Source organism: Pituophis catenifer, unplaced genomic scaffold (genome assembly GCF_029215685.1).
Source record: "Pituophis catenifer annectens isolate HBS135680 unplaced genomic scaffold, rPitCat1.0.hap2 SCAF_11, whole genome shotgun sequence".
NCBI classification, from domain to species: domain Eukaryota; kingdom Metazoa; phylum Chordata; class Lepidosauria; order Squamata; family Colubridae; genus Pituophis; species Pituophis catenifer.
Window position 1 is genome coordinate 14,320,576 of NW_027256891.1, and position 18,510 is coordinate 14,339,085.

Genomic DNA, 18,510 nt, shown 5'->3' on the forward strand with positions numbered 1-18,510 from the left:
GAGAGACAGACAGACTCCCTTGTTACTCCCTAGCCATTCTGAGGAGGTGCTCTTTATCGAATCGGAAAAGATGCCATCCCTCTTCGGTGGAGAGATCGGATGCCCCGTGCCTCATGTAGTACTCGATCGACGGCTTATTCCAAACCACGACGAGAAAGTGCATGCAGCTGCAGTTGGCCTCCAGGGCGATCTGTTCAAGCAGAGGATTGCATTTGAGAGCAAACGCAAAGACGTTCGCAGTGCAATTCAGCAGAATCCACCACAGCACAGGGGTCTCCAACCTTGGCCACTTTAAGACTTGTGGACTTCAAGTCCCAGAATTGAGACTTCAACTCCCAGAATTCCTCAGCCAGCAAAGTTGGCAATTTTAAGATTTGTGGACTTCAACTTCCAGAATTGTGGACTTCAACTCCCAGAATTCCTCAGCCAGCTTGAAGAGTTGAAGTTCACAAGTCTTAAAAGTTGCCAACTTTGCTGGTGGAGGAATTCTGGGAGTTGAAGTTCACAAGTCTTAAAAGTTGCCAACTTTGCTGGTGGAGGAACTCTGGGAGTTGAAGACTTCAACTTCTAGAATTGGGACTTCAGCTTCCAGAATTGTGGACTTCAGCTCCCAGAATTCCTCAGCCAGCTTGAAGAGTTGAAGTCCACAAGTCTTAAAAGTTGCCAACTTTGCTGGCGGAGGAATTCTGGGAGTTGAAGTCCACAAGTCTTTAAAAGTGGCCAAGGTTAGAGACCCCTGCACTACAGCTCAAATGTTGACCAATACAGCTTATTTTAAAATGGCCGCTTAAATTGGTACGGTAACAAAACTTAGAATGAGTGACTTTCTTCACAACAGTCATTGCATGCAGAATTGTATATAGGTAGCCCTCAACTTGCAACCACAATAGAGTTCAGAATTTCTGTTGCTAAGCGAGACATTGGTTAATTTTGCCCCATTTTAACAACTTTCCTTGCCACTGTTGTTAAAGTGAATCACTGCAGTGGTTGAGTTAGTTATATGGTTGTTAGGCCATATAACTCCCCCATTGACTTTCCTTGTCAGAAGGTCGCAAAAGAGAATCACATGACACACACACACACACACACACACACACACACACACACACACACACGGGACATCACAACCGTCATAAATATGAGTCAATTGCCAAGCGACTGAATTTTGATCATGCTGCAACTGTCATAAGTGTGGAAAATGGTCATAAGTCACTTTTTTTCAGTGCCATTGTAGCTTTGAACGGTGACTAAATGAACGTAAGTCAAGGACTACCATGTAATTGTATCAAGCATGCAGAATTGCTTACACAAAACTGGAGGTACATGTTTTTGAATTCTTTTGTGCTCTAAATGGACTTCAATTCCCAGAATTCCCCAGGCAACTCAAGTGGCCAAGGTGGAGAAATAATTGCTCTAAAGCTATCTGGGCAAAGCAAGTTGACCAGAAGGAGATCAAGTCATTAAAACGTTTTGTTAAGATTTGAATGTTTGTACGTATAAAAATTGTTGCATTTTTCATGCACGCATCTATAGCTCATTGCAACGGAGCTATAATTTTTTCTCTCTCTTAATGGCAGCAATATTGCACATCAAATTGGGAAATACGAATAATAAATAAATGTAAAGTCACGAAAACCTCTCTTTGCAATCTAAGAATTCATAAGCAGTTTTAGCTGCTGGCTGGAAATAAACCAGTGGTGAAATGTAAAATTTGTTACTACCGGTTCTGTAGGCGTGGCTTGGTAGGGGGGGTAATGTGACTGAGTGGGCGTGGCCAACTTTTTTTTAAAAAAAAACTTTTAAAAGCATTTTTTCTACAACTACTTCGGCGAAGAGGTTGTAGAAAAAATGCTTTTAAAAGGCTCTGACGATCCCAGCTGAGCCGCGCGATCATCAGAGGCTTTTTTTTTTTTTACTTTTAAAAGCATTTTTCCGGCTAAAGAGGTTGTAGAAAAAATGTTTTTAAAAGTAAAAAAAAAAAGCCTCTGATGATCGGAAGGCTCAGCTGAGCATGGTGGGGGGTCAGGGATTTTTGCTACCGGTTCTCTGAACCACCAGCCTCCATCGCTTCCGGATCCAGCGATCCGGTCTGAACCGGGAGCATTTCACCCCTGAAATAAACTCAATTTATGAGAGAGGTCAAAAAATTTAAGGCGGCGGACTCCATTGTCATCTTGGCTATTTTGACCCTACAGACAAGCCCTGACCCTATGGGCCCTTTTGTGGATTTAAAGACTGCAACCACGGATGCTCCTCTAAATTTAATATCCCGTCCTAAAAATGGCGATTTGGACTGAGGGATGATGGAAATTTTAGCCACCAATTCGGGTAAAAAGAATCCCATTTTGAGAAAGCTGCTGTAGCTCTTTATTATTATTATTATTATTACTTTTCTGCTAGCTCTTTAGCAATAATTAGAGTTATCCAATGAAAACAATGAGCATAACATTTAAAATATAACTTAAAAGTCTTAAATGGTTACTTGCCTGACTTAAATTTTTTAGAAGTTCCGTTCCAATGCCCCAGCCTGCCAAAACACAGTTAAGAAACGCAGTTGAATGAATTGGAAATTATCCATTGTTTTGTTCTAACCTGTAGAATTATCTGTATGGTAAGCAAAGGCTTTTATTCTACCAATCTCTTTTTTTTTTTTAAACCGTTTTTAGCTTCAGATCTTTTGAAAGAAAGAAAAAATTGTAACTGCTTGGCTGCATCTATACGGATGGCACCAATCCACCATTAGATCAGGTTGAGTTAGGGTGGCTAAGACGCTGAGCTTGTCGATCGAAAGGTCGGCAGTTCAGCGGTTCGAATCCCTAGTGCCGCGTAATGGGGTGAGCTCTCGTTACTTGTCCCAGCTTCTGCCAACCTAGCAGTTCGAAAGCACATAAAAAATGCAAGTAGAAAAATAGGGACTACCTTTGGTGGGAAGGTAACAGCGTTCCATGCGCCTATGGCGTTGAGTCATGCCAGTCACATGACCATGGAGATGTCTTCGGGCAGTGCTGGCTCTTCGGCTTTGAAACGGAGATGAGCACCGCCCCCTAGAGTCGGGAACAACTAGCACGTATGTGTGTAGGGAACCTTTACCTTTACCTTATTTGCACAATGAACTTATATTGCCTTGTTTCTCACCTTGGCGACTTGAAGATGGGTAGACTTCAAGCTGCTGAGGTTGGGAAACACTGCGATATTGGATAGTAACACATTATTGGATTCACAAAATCTAGATAAACTCGGATTGTTCAACATGCTTGAAAAACCCATCACCCCAGTTGGGTACGGGATGCAAGCAACCACATTTCCTGCAATTTCGCCACCTCATAGGTCACTTAGAAGTGATTCATCCCAAAGCAGAGGGGTGGATTAGCGATTAAGCAACCAGGTTAGAATGCAGGAATAGCTTGCATTCTAGGAGTTCACGTCCCGCCTTAGCCATGAAAGACCAGCTGGGTGACTTTAGGCCAGTCACTCATTCTCAGCCTAACTCAGTTCACAGTTGTGGGGAAAATAGAAGGAAATAGGTGTGTTGGATGTGTTTGAGTTATTTGTAAAAATAATAAAGGCCGGGTAGAAATAAACAAAGCAAAAAGGGAGGACAGAGCAACCAAGATGATTAGGGGACTGGAGGCTAAAACATACAATGAACGGTTGCAGGAACGGCATGGCTAGTCTAGTGAAGAGAAGGACCAGGGGAGACATGATAGCAGTGTTTGAATATTTGAGGGGCTGCCACAGAGAAGAAGTGGTCAAACTATTTTCCAAAGCACCCGAAGGCCAGACAAGAAATAATAGATGGAAACTGATCAAGGAGATATTCAACCTGGAAATGAGGAATTTTCTGACAGTGAGAACAATCAACCAATGGAACAGAAGTTGTCTTCAGAAGTTGTGGGAGCTTCATCACTGGAGGCTTTCAAGAAGAGATTGGAATGCCATATGTCAGAAATGGTGTAAGGTCTGCTTGGACGGGAGGTTGGACTAGATGACCTACAAGGTCCCTTCCAACCGTGTTCATCTGTATGTTTAACTTCCAGGATCCTGTCTCAATTCAGGACTTGCCTCAAAACTGAGTGTCAGGAGTCCTGTTTTATATACAGGTAGTCCTCACAGCTGCCGTCGAGGCCAATATTTCTGCTGCTAAGAGTCATTTGTTAAGTGAGTTTTGCCCCATTTTACAAGCTTCCTTGCCACAGTTGTTAAGAGAATCATTGCAGTTGTCAGTAAATTAATATGGCCTCCCCATTGAACTTTGCTGGTCGGAAGGTCGCAAAATCGGACCTGAGGACACTGCCACCATCATAAATATGAATCAGCTGCCAAGCCTTTGAATTTTGACCATGTGACCGTGGGGATGTTGCAACGGTTGTGTGAAAAACGGTCATAAGTCATTTTTTTTTCAGTGTTTTGTATGTTAACTCACAAAGCATACCTGGCCTGCTCTCGAGTTGCCATAGGCCAAGGGGGATGAGAAACCGGCGAAATGTCACAGCAGCCAAAGACAGATGCACATTCCAGACTTATCTCTCTCAAGGCTGTATTCCAGAGTTACCCACAGTGGCCAGAGGGGAGTGACCTCTACAACCCACGTGAATGTGATTGGTGACACACCCTGAATGGGGGGGAGGAAACAGGATTATGTTTCCTGTAAATTACGTAGGGTCAGAGCTGGCTTCACTTGGGAACGTGCAGACATGAAGCTCCTAATAGATAACTGGATTTCTTTTGAAGCTTGGCTCGAGGCTCATGATTTAATTAGGGCATCTGTCGGAACCCTGACATTGTAATTTGAATGATAACTAAACGAACTTGTAAGCCGAGAGCTACCTGTATTCTACCTTTCTAGCCAAGAGAGAATTCTGAATATAATAAAGACAGGGTGGGGAAATGAATGTGTATCAAAACCTGGCTATTTTCCAGGCCCATCACGATGTCCTAATTCCACCTGGTGATTCTTCCATTTTCTTGCTGTATTAGAAACGGGCAACAAGGAAACATGATTGGTAAAAGTTACCTCTATATTCGTCCATAACATAAAAGTCTTCTAAGTATAACAGCTTGCCAATCCAAGGGTCGTATGTAAAGTAATACATAGCAAAAGCTACAATAGCTGCATCTGTGGGGGGGGAAAAGAAGAGGCATCGCTTTTAAGGAATTATATCCCCAAAATGAAAAAGGGCAAGGCTATCGAGCGACTAAAGAAATCCGGTTCAGTTTCTTTTAATTTTGTCAACTTAATGTGACAGCTCTTGTGATCGAAGTGCTCCTTGGAGAAAAAGGGGACATATGAAGATTTAACGTAATTGCTTATCTAACTGCATTTTGATAAGGACCGTTAAAATGGACCAATAAATGAATACCTCTCACTGAGTCATTGCATTTTATACTGAATTGGGAAACAGGCCATCGTGGGGCAGGAGGTGTCAAGCCACAACAGATCTTATTTATTTATTCATTTATTCATTTATTTTATACTTCTTTTTCTTCTTGAAAATACATAAACGCTTATTAAACAGTGTTGTCTGGATCAATCTACTTATACAAGATATTACTAAAATACTAGTAATGATAATAGTAATCATAATAATAATAATACATTTGCTTATATATAATAAAAGTCTTACATCATTTACTTATACCTATCAGTAACCTTTCATCCTCTTAATTTCCACTCTTTTTGTCTAACCATTGATCAAAGATATTCCATATTGAAAAGCAACCAGAAGTTAGATTCCTTACATGGTCTTCAAAGTAGAGGTCAGAGCATTAAGGGCTCTCAGGTTTTACTAAACTATGACTTCCAGTAGCCTTCATCATCCACACTGCAGCTGCTAAATGTCCATTGTTCAAAAATGTTGAGAGTTTGGAACAGGGGTCCCACCGGCTCAAGGTTGACTCAACCTTCCATCCTTCCAAGGTTGGTAAAATGAGGACCCAGATTGTTGGCAATATGCTGAGTCTGTAAACCACTTAGAGGGATGTAAAGCACTGGGAGCGGTATATAAGTCTAAGTGCTATTGCTATTGCTACTGCTTCTTGCAGAATTGCTTCCATGTTGGTAACAGGATATCTCTTACTGAAATCTATTATCTCTGTTAGATCCAGTTGACGGTTGGTTTTAGGTTCCCAACACACATCCAGAAAGAGTTTCCATGGAGATACTTATTTTCCACCATAATTTGCAAATAAATTCTGTCCAAATCAGACAATGTGATTGTCTGGATTTGTTTTCTCATTTTGTCTCTCATAGTTGAGGTCTACCTATGATGACAATTACAGGCCTCTCTCATCTTTTTAAGTGGGAGAACTTGCACAATTGGTGGCTGACTAAATACTTTTTTGCCCCACTGTTTATACCCCTTCACAGTGCTTTACAGCCCTCTCTAAGTGGTTTACAGAGTCAGCATATTCCCCCCTAACAATCTGGGTCCTCATTTAGATTTACGAATGGAATGGAATGGAATGGAGAATGGAACGGAACGGAACGGAACGGAATGAAGAATAGAATGGAATGGAATGGAATGGAATGGAATGGAATGGAATGGAATGGAATGGAATGGAATGGAATGGAATGGAATGGAACGGAACGGAACGGAACGGAACGGAACGGAATGAAGAATAGAATAGAATAGAATAGAATAGAATAGAATAGAATAGAATAGAATAGAATAGAATAATGAAATGGAATGGAATGAAGAATAGAATAGAATAGAATAGAATAGAATAGAATAGAATAGAATAGAATAGAATAGAATAGAATAGAATAGAATAGAATAATGGAATGGAATAATAGAATAGAATGGAATGGAATGAAGAATAGAATAATGGAATGGAATGGAATAGAATAGAATAGAATAGAATAGAATAGAATAGAATAGAATAGAATAGAATAGAATAGAATAGAATAGAATAGAATAGAATAGAATTCTTTATTGGCCAAGTGTGATTGGACACAAGGAATTTGTCTTTGGTGCATCTGCTCTCGGCGTACATAAAAAGAAAAGAGAGATTCGTAAAGAATCATAAGGTACAACACTTAATGATAGTCATAGGGTACAAATAAGCAAAAGGTGGAACGGGATAATTCATGATGGACAACTTGCCACTGGACAACTCACCACAAGCAACTTGCTGTGGAACGATTTAACAATTCTATTTCATTAGTTAAAATTTTTAAAAAAAATTAATTTTTGCCTTTCAGATTTCATTCTGTCCCTCCTTTTGCATACTTTTTGTAATGATTCTATTCCACCATTTCTTTGATATTACTGTAACTCTCGTCCCGCACTGAGTTGACCTGCAACGAATTGGCCGCAGAGAATTGTCATAGACCTTCATGCACTCGGTGGGAGTAACGGATTTGTGTGTATGAAAGCACAGCTCCTTTCACAATTACTATTGCCTTACCACTAATTGTCTTTGACACTCGGTTCACCTCAGGCTCAGAAGCAGCAGGAAAATGTCAGAATGAGCCTCTGCATTATCATGAGCCCCTCTGAAAATCAATTGATTTTTTTTCCCCTGCCTTTTTATCCTACACGCCGCCGTTGAAAAAATTAAGCAGAAGGAGGTAGGCAGAAGTAAAACACAGCCAGCCATTCTACTTCTGGGCTGAACAGAGAGAGGTTCTTAATGGAAAAAGAAATGTGTTGACGTTATTTTTTAAAAGTGGTGTTTTATATTTGGGACTCAAAACCAGATAATTACAGGCAGCTATTTAAAATAGGGTAGGAGGTGTAAGGTGAAATCCAGCAGGTTCTGACAGGTTCTGGAGAACCGGTAGGGTAGGAAATTTTGAGTAGTTTGGAGAACCGACAAATACCACCTCTGGCTGGCCCCAGAATGAAGTGGGAATGGAGATTTTGCAATATCCTTCCCCAGGAATGGGGATTTTGCAGTATCCTTCCCTTGGAGTGGGGTAGGAATGGAGATTTTGCAGTATCCTTCCCCTGCCACGCCCACCAAGCCACACCACGCCCACCAAGCCACTCCCACAGAACTGGTAGTAAAAAAAAATGAATTTCACCACTTGGGGAGGTGGCATAAAAATTTAATAAAGTAAGTTCACTAAATGTGCTGGGATGGCATCATAGTATCCCCGGAATCCTCAAATTATCTTTTAATTGATTTGACTTTTCAGATTAAAAAGTCCTTCAAATCAATACCAGTAATCCTTGTGAGACCACTCTCAAAGAGAACCCTCATCTCGTCTCCCCTAACTCATGATTTTAGACAAAATTTGGTAATTTCCCTTGATGGATACAAATATTACTTTTAAGGTGCCTAGGAGATCAAGGCCATTGGTGATCTTAGTCTGGATTTTGTTAGGGATGCTAACAAAATGATTTGGTGCAAATCATTCTTTTTGATTGTAGGTGAGATTGTGACTTTGGAGTAAAATCGAACTATGGAGAAACAGTCTTTTTAATTAACCCGTTTTTTAAAATGTCTTATGCCCTTAGCCCTCCTTTGTTACATTTTTGGAATATGTGGTTTTTTCCATGTATTTCCAGAAGTGGGCTGCTGGGGGTTCGCCGGGGTTCGGGAGAACCTCTAGCTAAGATTCTGTGCAGGTCGGAGAACTCCCAAATCCCACTCCTGGCTGGCCCTGCCCACCCCACCCTGCCCCTCCCAGGAGTCCCCACGCGGCCCGTTTTGGATGCAGGTAAGTGCAGGGCATGTGCGGAGACTCGGGGAAGGCACAAAACGGGCCCATCGGAAGTTGGGAAGGCTGGAAACGGGCCCATTTCCAGCCTCCAGAGGGCCATCAGAGCTTTGGGAGGCCGTTTTCGCCCTCCCGGAGGCTCGAGGAAAACCTCCGGAGCCTGGGAAGGGCAAAAAACGCCCCCCACCTCATGGTGCAGGAGGCCGACTAGGACACTCCCACCATGGCCTGTTGAATTTCTTAGATTTCTAATTTCTAAGGCCTGAACAGGTAGTTTTCATCCTGCAAGACTCATTTCACCAGCTAATATATATATATTTGGCTTACCTAACATTACATTTTCCGATGATACCTCTGCTACTAAACACTGGAAGAAGGGATGTGTTCCAAAACCATCTCGAAGTAAATCTGAAAAATGTTCAAGCCATTGAATGAAGGGTAAGAAATACTACATGAAAATTACAGACGAGAGGATCACCATTGGCCCCAAAGCTGACTCCCTTAAACAGATTTTGTCTGTTTTCACCAGAATGGAGGGATTAACTCTTCGGAATTAAAATGATAGAGAATGGTTAGACTTTTCTTCCACGGGAAGACAAGTAAAAATACAGTAGCGGTCAAAATTGTGGAAACCTTATGAGGAAAGTGTATTTTTGACATTTAATGGCTAATAACACCACTTTTGGGGGGGGGAGTTTCAAGATAATCCTATTTCACTGCTGGAATGGCCTGGGAATAGTTATTGCATTACGTTCTTGATTAAATTATCTTTCCATTGATATATAATGTTATGGTACAACTCCAAAAAAAGTGGTGTTATTAGCTAGTTTTAGAAAATACACTTTTCCCAAAAGGTTTCCACAATTTTGGCCGCTACTGTTCACATGCTTTAAAGATCTTAAAGCAAGAGTATCCAACCTTGGCAACTTTAAGACTTGTGGATTTCAACTCCCTGAATTCCTCAGCCAGCCAGGGAGATCCCCTTTTGTCCATGCTGGTTTTAGGATCGAAGTCCACAAGTCTTAAAAGTTGCCAAGGTTGGACACTCCTGTTCTAACAGCTTTGTATTAATTTTTTGGTCTTTAAAGGTAAAGGTAAAGGTTCCCCTCACACATATGCGCTAGTCGTTCCCGAATCTAGGGGGCGGTGCTCATCTCTGTTTCAAAGCCGAAGAGCCAGCGCTGTCCGAAGACGTCTCCGTGGTCATGTGGCCGGCATGATTAAACACAAAAGGCGCATGGAACACTGTTCCCTTCCCACCAAAGGTGGTCCCTATTTTTCTACTTGCAGTTTTTACGTGCTTTCGAACTGCTAGGTTGGCAGAAACTGGGACAAGTCACGGGAGCTCGCCCCATTACGCGGCACTGGGGATTCGAACCGCTGAACTGCCAACCTTTCGATCGACAAGCTCAGCGTCTTAGCCACTGAGCCACCACGTCCCTTTTGGTCTTTAGGACCTGCAAATAACAGATCACTTGGTAAAATAATAGGAATTGTCCTCTGGGAATCCAGATAGAACTGAAAGACATGCAGTTATGTAAAATATTATTAGGGGATAGAAATAAAGGCAAGCAGTTATTTAGAATATTAGGGGGTAAAGGTAAGCTAGAAGCTTTTTTTCTTGTTATCTTGTTTTTTTAATTAGGAATAAAATACACCTCTTGCTTTAAAAAAAAAATCTTTATAATGGAAATTGCAACAGTGACTTTGGGGATTGGAATAGGCCCATGGAAGGAATGTCATCTTTGAGGCCAAGGGAAGATTTTAATCAGGGCCACATGTGGGTTGAGTGAGACCCTTTTCAACACCTTGTGTAGATGATAGATAGATAGATGAGAGAGATGATAGATTAGATAGATGAGAGAGAGAGAGAGAGATGATAGATAGATAGATAGATAGATAGATAGATAGATAGATAGATAGATAGATAAATAGATGAGAGAGATTTATTTTATTTTATTTTATTTATTATTCATATTTCTATGCCGCCCACTCTCCGAGGACTCTGGGCGGCTTACACCAAAGACAGTATACTAAATAGCATATTGTCCCCAACAATCTGGGTCCTCATTTTACCCACCTCGGAAGGATGGAAGGCTGAGTCAACCTTGAGCCGGTGAGATTTGATCCGCTGATCTGCTAAACTAGCAGTCAGCTGATAGATGATAGATTATGGAGAGAAAGCGATAAATTACACAATGGTGGGTGGTTGGATGGATGGATGATAGGAGAGAGAGACAGATTCCCAATGTTCTTAAGATTTTACTCCCATCCTCTTACACACACACACACACACGCACACACACACACGGATACCAGTGGTGCATTATCTCTGTCCAGTCCCTTTTCCCTCTTGTCACCATCCTACTTCCCCTTTTCCCAAGGAAGGGCCGCATCTCTTCCTCTCCATCTTTACAAGACATCCAACAGCCTGCAGAGGAAGCCCTGTTTTGCCCCCAGCTGTTTTGTGTCTCTCTCCAGCCGGCCCAGAGAAATTTTGGGATGATTAAGATGTCACCATGAGAGCAATTTGAATATGCCACATACTGTTGTCGAATTGTTCTAAAAAAGAAGGGAGGGGGGAGTGGAAGTGCATTAGAGGGGGGAAGGCAGGGAGGTTCCCAGAAGAGGGGGGGAAAGGGTACATGCTTCCTTGTCTTCAAGCTGATGATGAACTTTTTCAGTGTAGAAAATACAGGTTGTCTTTGACGTTACGACCACAACTGAGCCCCAAAATTTCCATCGTTAAGTGACACAATTGTCAAGCTTTAAATGTTAGGTTAATTTTGCTCCATTTTATGACCTTTCTTGCCCCCATTGTTAAGCGAATCACTGCAGTCGTTAAGTTAGATCGTAAAGTGAATCTGGCTTTCCCCGTTGACTTTGCTGGTTAGAAGATCTCAAAAAGGGATCCCATGATCCCCGGGGACACGGCAACCGTCATAAATATGAACCGGTTGCCAAGCATCCAAATTTCAATCACGTGACCACGAGGATGCTGAAAAGGTAAGCGTGAAAAATGGTCGTAAGTCACTTTTTTCTGTGCCATTGCAACTCTGGACAGTCACTAAATGAAAGGTTGTAAGTCAAGGACCAGCTGTATAATACTCTCAAAGCTGCTGTTTTTACCTGTTTCTGTTATTTTTACTGCTTCGGGCATGTTTTCATAAGCAGCCAGTTCCTGCCAAGAGAAGAAAACCAGAATGTCACTGGGATAAAAAAAATAATGTTATTTGTTTGGACTTCTCAACAGTTGATAGGTTAAGACCAGTGGTAAAATCCTCTGAAGTCTGCTACCGGTTCTGTGAGTCTGCTACCGAGTGCGTGCTTTGCATGCACATGCGCGCCTGAGGCATGCCTGCACAGCACTAAAAAAGGAACATTTTGAAGCCTTCCGAGTCTGCAAAGGTAAGTAGAACAGCGAGAGGGAGGGAATCCGCTGTGCCACGCAATTGTTGTGGTCTGCCAGCAGCCTGCGGAGCTGGCAGCGGAGTCAGACAGTGAGGAGGCTGAGGAAGAACTTGGGCCAGTCCTGGAGGCTGGGGAAGGCCCAGATGAGGGCTCTGTGTCGGAGGCAGAGATGGGGCCAGGGCCATCTGGGAGTGATGTGCGTACTCCGGAGCCTCCAGAGGCTGAAAGTAGAGAGGCAGAGGAACAGGAGGAGCCTGTTCCTAGTGCACTCATGAGAAGAGCTGCCAGAAGGCAAGAGCAGCTAAAGCAAAAAGGACGACTTGGGAGTAAGGCCAAGAGATGATTGGCCCCTCCCATAAGGCTTAAAAGACCAGCAAAGGCTCTTGGGCTCTTTGTCGGAAAACAACGTTGATAGATTAGTTTCTTGTCTTGCTGCATTTATTTCTTGTTGGCATCTTCTGCTTCTGAACTTTTGCCAAGAAAAGCCTTTGGCAGGCTGCCTAATTAGACCAAGGTTGGTGATAAGGCTGAAGAATTGTGTTATGAAGAATTTGTTTTGAATTACTTTGGACTGAGAATGAGTTAATTCTCAGCTGTTCTAATAAAGTCTGTTTGTATTCGAACTGATTGCACCTTATAATACCTACTTGGGCCTGGGTCACAACAGCAATTTAGATTAGCTAGAAAGCAGGAAATCCGACAATTCTAGCTAATATAAATCACGCGTCACAGCTGATTGTCGCCCAGCTGATCATCGGTTCGCCCGAGCAGGTAGCATTTTTTACTACCGATTTGAGAGAACCGGGCCGAACTGGTAGCATTTCACCCCTGGTTAAGACCCCATTCGACCCCATCATCTTCTCTCTTACTCTAATGAGTCGCATGATATGAGGACAGTCCTGCGGCTCAGCTGGTCGCACCCGGAAGCGATTCATGGAGTTGCTGTTGCCTTCCATAATGAGAGTTTGAAGCAGCAGCGTGCCCGTTCGCTTCCCACAAAGGGGCTTGAGCGCTGCTGAGCCTCTGCTGGGGCTGCTTCATTCACCATCTCAAGAGAGTGATGGTCGGACAAGGACAGAAAAAGAAAAAGAGAAGACAAAAGAAGAAGTAGAAGCGGCCTTCTTTCCTTGCCACCGAACCTTCCCTCGCGTTATCTTTTCTCCTGCCCGTTTACAAAGAATGGAGGTTGGAGATACGGTCTCTGTTTCTGGCTGGCTTCCATCCCAGCTTGTGCTGGGGTCACCCAACAGCCTGATCATGCAAAGAGTCACAATGGGGCCAGCATCACAATATCTCATCTCTGCTCATCTTTTTCCCTTATAAACAATTATCAAGACAAGGTGAAGGTGGGAAGATCTCAAGGTAGGCCAATTTGGAGCCTACTCCTCAATGTTCGAAATCTCAAATGGGGATTTATGAATTGACTGATTAGGAGTTTTCTCTCTCTCTCTCTCTCTCTTCTTCCAAGAACCACACAAGTCAACGGATGTCCCCAAAAATGGATGGTAAGAAAAATGCCAGGAAGGCCACCTACAAAATTTAATTCAACATTGGGGGAAAAGAAACTGTAATAGCAATAGCACTTAGACTTACCGTATATACCGCTTCATAGTGGAATAGAATTAGAATTAGAATTAGAATTAGAATTAGAATAAGAATAAGAATAAGAATAAGAATAAGAATAAGAATAAGAATAAGAATAAGAATAAGAATAAGAATAAGAATAAGAATAAGAATTGAATTGAATTGAATTCTTTATTGGCCAAGTGTGATTGGACACACAAAGAATTTGTCTCTGGTGCATATGCTCTCAGTTTATGTAAAGAAAAAATAAATTATATTTGTCAAGAATTATAAGATACAACACTTAGTGATAGTCATAGGATACTAATAAGCAATCAAATCATACTAGGAAACTCTAAAAACAATACAAATCGTAAAGATACAAGCAACATGGATATAGCCATAAGTGGGAAGAGATAGGTACTAGGTAGGATGAGAAGAAGGATTGTAATACAGTCTTGGTAGTTAATTTGACAGTGTTGTGGAAATTAGTTGTTTACAGCCCTCTCTAAGCAGTTTATAGAGTCAACCTATTGCTCCCAAACAATCTGGCTCCTCATTTTACCGACCTCGGAAGGATGGAAGGCTGAGTCAACTTTCAGCTGGTGAGGATCAAACTGCTGAACTGCTGACAGCCAGCAGGCAGCAGAAGTAGCCTGAAGTATTACAGTCTAACCACTGCACCACCACGGCTCAGTAATAATAATCTTGCATTTATCCTTGATTTGTATAACCAGTTTATTGTATAAGACACAATTGGTTGGGTATGTTTAATAGGCTGAAGTCTCACACTAGCAAGACAGGGCCAAACAAATCTGTAAATTGTCTTAATCCATTCAAAGAGCCTCTCAGCCCACATGTATCACAAAACAGGTCTATGACAATTCAGCACAACCAACTCGCCATGGCCAACTCGCCCAGGGGTGGGATTCAGCCAGTTCGGACCGGTTCGAGTAAACTGGATGCTAATTTTATATCTGGTTTGCCGAACTGGTAGTTGCAAGGACTGTCTGGCCCCGCCCACTCCGCCCCTCCCAGGAGTCTCCACGCAGCCAGTTTTGAATGCTAGGTAAGTGCAGTGCCCTCTGGGAGGATGAAAAACGAGCCTCCCAGAAGTCTGGAAATGGGCCCATTTCCGGACCCTGGAGAACCTCCAGAGCCCAGGGGAGGCTGTTTTCGTGCTCCCGGAGGCTCAGGCAAAGCCTCCGGAGCCTGGGGAGGGCGAACCCCCACCCCTCATGGTGCAGAAGGGTTGAGTGGGCCATGCCCACCATGGTCAATCACACCCAGCAACTGGGTAGAGAACCGTTGCTAAAAAATTTGAATCCCACTCCTGAACTCGCCCCAGGATAAGAGTTAACACTAATATCAAATAAATGGTGGCATAGAAAGGATGCAAAAAAGAGAGAAAATGAAATGTGAATGGCAAAACTTAAAATATTTCTTCATTTATTTTAAATAGTTACATTGAATTGTTAAATTGTCCAGTTGGTGAGTGGGCTGTGGTGAGTTGGCAGCAGTGAGTTGTTCCGTTCTGTCACAAAACATGGTTTTCAAACTCACGTCACACCAACATTTGAGCCGTGGTGGCGCAGTGGTTAGAGCGCAGTACTGCAGGCTACTTCTGCTGACTGCCAGCTGACTGCAATTTGGCAGTTCAAATCTCACCAGGCTCAAGGTTGACTCAGCCTTCCATCCTTCCGAGGTCCGTAAAATGAGGACCCAGATTGTTGGGGGCAAGAGGCTGATTCTGTAAACCGCTTAGAGAGGGCTGTAAAGCACTGTGAAGCAGTATATACCATATTTTTCGGAGTATAAGATGCACTTTTTCCGACCTAAAAGAGGGTGAAAATTTGGGTGCGTCTTATACACCGAATGTAGCCCTGCCCATCCGCTGGCCCCCACCCTTTGGCCTCTGCCTCCCAGCAATTTACCTCTTTGCAGCAAACAGTCTGTTTCAGCTTCAGCACAGCCTGATTAGCTGTTTCAGGCTGCAGGGATTGCCATTGCCTATTGCCGTGCGGGCCTCCACTGTTTGCTGCAAGGAGGTAAATTTCTGGGAGACAGATTTTTTTTTCTTGTGCTAATCAGGCTGTGCTGAAAATGAAACTAAAGCTGGCTGTTTGCTGCAAGGAGACAAAATTGCTGGGAGGCAAAGGCAGATTTTTTTCCCTTGTTTTCCTCCCCAAAAAAGATAGGTGCGTCTTATAGTCCGGAGCGTCTTATACTCTGAAAAATACGGTAAGTCTAAGCGCTATTTCCATGGATGAGTCGTCATCATGGCCATTTTTAGACCTTGTACCAAAAGACAGGTATAGCATCACAACTGAACTGCTGTTTTTATTCAGCGTGTCTTCCAGTTTTCATGTCTCAGTGTTGCAATGATGAGGTATAGATAAACGGGTGACTTAGCTTTTGAAAAGGCAGGAATATTCCCAAAAAGGGTCAAAAAAGCCAAAAGGACCAAAAGAGGATCATTTTGTGACTTGCATATGGCGGGGAGGCTCCTGTCATTTAAAGAGGACTTGAATGCCACAGAGAGATTGAAGATCTGTTGAATTTGTCTAATAGATATTTTTTTAAAAAAATCCTTGCCACTTCCATAAAACTATTTTTTTTTAATAAGCGGAAATTACAGGGCACTGCACTTCCTTATAACCATAGCAATAGGCCTTAAGATCAATAATCCTTCTGCTGACATACTTGCTTTAAAATGATCCTTATCTGAATTGCTAAATAGTTACATCCAGTCTACAATGAATTCCTTTCCTCCAGAACTTCAGTCAGGAGAAACAATAAAGGGGAATTTTTTTTCCTTTGTTTTTAAATGTGTTTGGTGTGTGTGAATGCCACATTTGTTAAATCCTTCAGCCTCGTGGGATAGTTTACAATTTCAGGTTGGGATTTTATCTTCTGTATAGAGGGGACCATTCGGGACTTAATTTAACAGAATAAAAGAGGTGGAAGGGACCTTGGAGGTCTTCTAGTTCAACCCTCTGCTTAGGCAGGAAACCTTATACCATTTCAGACAAATGCTTATCCAACATCTTCTTAAAAACTTCCAGTGTTGCAGCATTCACAACTTCTGCAGGCAAATTGTTCCACTGATTAATTGTTCTCACCGTCAGAAAATTTCTCCTTAGTTCTAGGTTGCTTCTCTCCTTGATTAGTTTCCATCCTTTGCTTCTTGTTCTGCCTTCAGGTGCTTTGGAGAATAGGTTGACCGACCCCCTCTTCTTTTTGGCAGCCCCTCAAATATTGGGACACTTGCTATCTTGTCACCCCTAGTCCTCCTTTTCATTAAACTTGACTCATCCTGTTCAATTGTATTTCTAGCCATCCTGTCCTATCAAAATGTGATAAGCCATCCTATTTGGGACCATTGCATGGTGAACGAACAGCTATCCTTCTGTGTCACTTTTCAAAGAAGAAAAAGAAAAGAATTCCATAAAGGTAAAGGTTCCCCTCGCACGTATGTGCTAGTCGTTCCTGACTCTAGGGGGCGATGCTCATCTCCGTTTCAAAGCTGAAGAGCCAGCGCTGTCCGAAGACGTCTCCGTGGTCATGTGGCCGGCATGACTAAACGCCAAAGGCGCAGGGAACGCTGTTCCCTTCCCACCAAAGGTGATCCCTATTTTTCTACTTGCATTTTTTACCTGCTTTTGAACTGCTAGGTTGGCAGAAGCTGGGACAAATAACGGGAGCTCACCCCCTTATGAGGCACTAGGGATTCGAACCGCTGAACTGCCGACCTTTCGATCAACAAGCTCAGCGTCTTAGCCACTGAGCCATCGTGTCCCTTCAAGAATTCCATAAAAAGCATTAAACCCAAGTCTTTAAAAAAGAGTCTGATTCTCAGCGGACACTGGCTTATTGTCAGGCTCCCTTGGAATAGGGCTGTGCGAAACACTTGTGCAAACTCTGAACAGGTAGCTAAATTTGCTGGTCTACCTGTGAAAACCTGCCTTGTTCTCACCCCCAGCCCATGTTAAGAATCCTTGATTTACAACCATTTGTTTGAAGTTACAGTGGCACTGAAAAAAAAACTGATTTATCACAATTTTTCACACTTAGGAAAATGTTGCGGCATTCCCCAAGGTCATGTGATCAAAATTCAGCCACTAATGGCTAATGACTCATATTTACGACGGTTGCAGCGTCCCAGGGTACCTTCTGACGAGCAAAGGCAATCGGGAAAGGCAGTTTCGCTTAACAACGGTATTCCTAATTTAACAATTGCCCATGGCTGCAGTTATGCAACATGGCTAGGTGGCTCAGTGGCTAAGAAGCTGAGCTTGTCGATCTTAGCTTGTCGATCAGCGGTTCGAATCCCTAGTATAGGTCTCCTGCATGAGCAGGGGGCTGGGCTAGATGACCTCCAAGGTCCCTTCCAACTCTGTTACTGTTATTTATAGTGATTCATTTATCAACTGTGGCAAGAAAGGTCGTGAAATGGGGCATAACTCACCAATGTTTCACTTAGCAACAGAAATTTTGGGCTCAGTTGTGGACATAACTCGAGGACTACCTGGTAGAGTATTGTTTCCTGCTGGTTGGGGATGTGTCACTGAAAAGGAGAAACACAAAGCCAAGGGAATCCACAATTTCTGTCCTTAATGTGCCTAATATATCATTAATAAAGCTATCACCACTTATCAGGGTACTCTAGTAATCTGCTTTTCACGGACATTATCATCACCTATATCAGGGGTGAAATGCTCCCGGTTCGGACCGGATCACCTGATCTGGTAGCGATGGAGACGAGTGGTTCGGAGAACTGGTAGCAAAAATCCCTGCCCCCCGCCACCCATTGCCCAGCTGAGCTGTGCAATCATTAGAGGCTTTTTTTTATTATTTTTAAAAGCATTTTT

General features: G+C 42.7%; 1 protein-coding gene across 1 annotated transcript; it reads right to left on the bottom strand.

Moving 5' to 3' along the window:
• SATL1 (spermidine/spermine N1-acetyl transferase like 1) lies at positions 1-13,032 on the bottom strand. The gene is made up of 6 exons (XM_070951891.1): positions 12,946-13,032; positions 11,795-11,846; positions 8,993-9,073; positions 5,015-5,116; positions 2,487-2,527; positions 1-190 (listed from the first exon to the last, which is right to left on the bottom strand). Exons 1-6 carry the CDS (start codon positions 13,030-13,032, stop codon positions 23-25), a joined length of 531 nt encoding a protein of 176 aa, XP_070807992.1. The 3' UTR covers positions 1-22.
• Positions 13,033-18,510: the final 5,478 nt, after the last annotated feature.